Source organism: Solanum verrucosum, unplaced genomic scaffold (genome assembly GCF_900185275.1).
Source record: "Solanum verrucosum unplaced genomic scaffold, falcon-dt-bn FXZP01000150.1, whole genome shotgun sequence".
In the NCBI taxonomy this organism is placed as follows: domain Eukaryota; kingdom Viridiplantae; phylum Streptophyta; class Magnoliopsida; order Solanales; family Solanaceae; genus Solanum; species Solanum verrucosum.
In genome coordinates, this window is record NW_026020371.1 from 504,780 (window position 1) to 508,311 (window position 3,532).

The 3,532-nt window shown below is 33.6% G+C and overlaps 1 protein-coding gene across 1 annotated transcript; it reads left to right on the forward strand.

The window, feature by feature from the left end:
* Positions 1-1,357: 1,357 nt before the first annotated feature.
* On the forward strand, positions 1,358-1,891 carry LOC125838388 (uncharacterized). Its single transcript, XM_049517457.1, has one exon. The coding sequence runs from the start codon at positions 1,358-1,360 to the stop codon at positions 1,889-1,891; it is 534 nt and encodes a 177-aa protein (XP_049373414.1).
* Positions 1,892-3,532: the final 1,641 nt, after the last annotated feature.

Consider the following 3,532-nt stretch of genomic DNA (forward strand, 5'->3'; position numbering starts at 1 on the left):
ACGTTAGTTAAAGGTTGTTGTACTGTGTGTATTGGATTTTGTTTTGCTGTGTATAATAATTAATTCAATTATTTGTAAATCTCAAAGTAGCAAAATCAAAAGACTTCAAATTTGAGATACACATTTCACCTTTAGATTTTGCTACTGTGAAGAGTTGTACTAAATACTTAAGGGTGAAATGTGTATCTCGTAATTGTGCATGGATGTTGCGGACGAGGAAATATGAGTATTCGGATAGATTTCGTATTTATAAGTACATTGGCGAACATAGTTGTGGCGTTGAACATGCCAATAATAGTCATAGATAAATTTCAATCAAAGTGATTGCTTCACTTTGTGTAAAGTGTAAATATGTATCGTGATGGTAAGGATTCAAATGTTAAAGAGATTCAAAGAGCTATGCTTAATTTTTTTCATTGTAGTCCAAGCTATTGGAAATGTTGGAAGGGTGGTGTGGTTGCTAAGGAAATGGTCCGAGGGACACCGGAGAACAAATATTCATGCTAACCGGCTTTTTCTTAGATGTTTGAGACACTTAATGTTGGTTCTAGTTATTGTCTCATGGTAAACGAGGATAGTCATAGGTTCATGTATTATTTCTTGGCCTTTGGTGCTTGCATTAAGGGATTTGCCCACATGAGAAAGGTAATTGCAGTTGATGGCACTCATTTACATGGTAAATACGAGGAGGCGTGTTGTTGAGCACTGTTACACAAGATACGGAGAATCATGCTTATTCAATTGCCTTTTGTGTCGTGGACAAAGAGAATGATGCATCTTGGACATTCTTCTTTGAGAAATTGAAGGAGATTGTGGTTGATGAACCAGGTTTGTGTTTTTATCTTCGATAGACACAAGAGTATCACCAACGATACTGTGAACGTTTACAATCATGCTCACCACGGATATTGTATGAGGTACTTGGGTAAAAATTTCCACGTAAATCATCATTGTGGAGATTACCTTTATCTTTACTACAATGCGGCAATAGATTGTGTAATGATGATACTAAAAAAGAATACGTGCCTAAAATGTATGATCCTTTGTTAAATGGACCATATCGAGGAACAATAAAAAAGGGGTTATTCTTTGGAGGAGTTTGACAATCATTTTGTAGAATTCAAAAACAAATGCCCCGTAGTAGCCGTCGTCCTTGAGCATGATATTGGTTTTGAGAAATGGAGCAGGGCACATTTTCCTGGCAATAGATATGATGTGATGACCACAACTATCGCCGAGTCACTCAATGCTATGTTGATAGATGAAAGAGAGTATCCCGTGGAAATCTATATTTAATTCGATTGCTAAGAGGTTTGGAGAATTCTTTAGGGAGAGGCATGCATATATCCTCAAATCAATGGGTAATCAAATGGTGCCGACTGCGAAAAAAATTGCAAGAAAAAAAATGATAGAGGGCGACTCCTTGTATGTGGAGAATATAATCGAGGACGACAATCAATTTACCGTGTTTGGTGCGGGTGTTACTGCCTATGTGGAGCTACTGAAAAAGTCATGTTCATGTAGGGAATATGACTTGATCAAGATACCTTGTGCTCACGCGATGGCCGTTTTGCGATCGAAACATGGCATTGAGTATGGTATGAGCATCTATGAGTACTCTTTGCCTTTGTATAAAGTTGAAGCGTACCTTCTTGCATACATGGATTCTATTAATGTTGTCCCTCTCGAGTCGAAATGGTGTGCTCAAGAAGCATTGCTTAATGTGAATATTTTTTCGCCTCTTGTCGATACCAAGCTTGAAAGCAAAAGAAGAAAATGTGTCAAAGACATCGGTGGTGAGAATTTCAAGAGCAAGAGAAGGAACAAATTTTCAACTTGTAATAGAACCGGACACAAGAGAACTACATGTGTGAACAATAATAAATCTTAAACAAGCTTGATTGAATTTGTTTTTGTAATGAAGCTACTGATTGTTTTTTGCAACTGTAATCGAGTTTCTATTTTTTTTTTTGCTACTGTAATCAAGCAACTGCCAACATTTTCGTCAATTTATTGTCATCTATTATCGTAATAACTCATGATCTAATATAGATCAATCAAAAGACGACATACATTTTGTACACTGTCTATATATATGAAAATTATTATTATATGAAAATTCATGGTATTTGTAATGCAATGATTCTAATGCATGAATTAGAATATGATTAAGAACTAGAATTAGAATGATATTTGTGACTATTTTTTATGCACCAAATCAGACAATCCTTAAGAAATAATCTAAGTATAACTAATACAAGCATTATTTGCATATACACTCTACCAAACAAATCCTTAATGAATTGTCAAAAATATAGATGTTACCATTACAAAAAGTAGCAATTTGAACTTTTTTTACCGTTGTAAAATGTGTATATCTAAATATTTACTGGTTATCAAAATATATAAATCTTTTATACAATCGATACATCTATATGTGTAAGGTGTATGTATGACATATGAGATTTATACTCTGACTTTAGTAAGGTATATTCGGTTTTATATCTATGTTAACGCATTATCGTTACTTCACCAACTAGAATCTGACACTTATATATAGACCAACTAGAATCTAACACTTATATTGGGTGTGGTGATTAGTGATGTACGAGGAAGAATTGTGGTTATACAATCAACATCCTTAGAACAATGTTTGAGAAAACATAAGTATGTTGTGAGGATGTCACTTGTTCAACCACACATTGTTATTGCCACCCCAATTTATATGGACTCATACATGATCACATGCTTATGTTGTAAACATGTTGATTGTATAACCACACATAACTATTCCTCATTCATACCTGTGCATTCTTCACACATAGTTTGAAGATGTTCATTGTATAACTACAACTCTTTCTCATACATCATTTATCTCCACCCTCAATGTATTAATTTGGACCTTTACATTACTTGTTTAAACTTATTTAATTTAATAAATTTCAATAATATTGTTTATTATTAGTTAATCATTCTCCCTTTTAAATTATACTAGCTACAGTCTATATTTAAGCGTCATACTCTAGTAGGTGCAGTATAGAACATTTATGGATCATGATATCAACCCGTATTTACCTTATTAGTGTTGAAGTGTAGATGTCGTTGGTACAATCTAAACCAACCACATGAAAAAATATTGACTGTCTTAATTATCTATATTTTTTGTCCAACAGTGACAATACTCAATTATCCAAGTTTTACAACGGTAACAAAGTACAAATTGCTACTTTTCAACGGTAACATTTACTTTTTTAGTGTATAAAAAGAAGAATTCAGGAACTTTGTCATCCTATTCTATTTTATAATACTTAAACATCTCTTTTTATTATGTCTCAAGCATCTCAAACATTCAATGCAAAAAAAGCTTACGTTTGTCGTTGTGGTAATTTAGCTATGTTAAGGACGTCACACACCAATATTGTTACGACCTGATTTCGAAAACTAAGGGTTTCGAAACCGCTTCGCAACTTTGGCAAATTTTGTTAAGTTTTTGAAAAAATCATAATTTGGAAGTCGCCACTTAAGGAAAAAT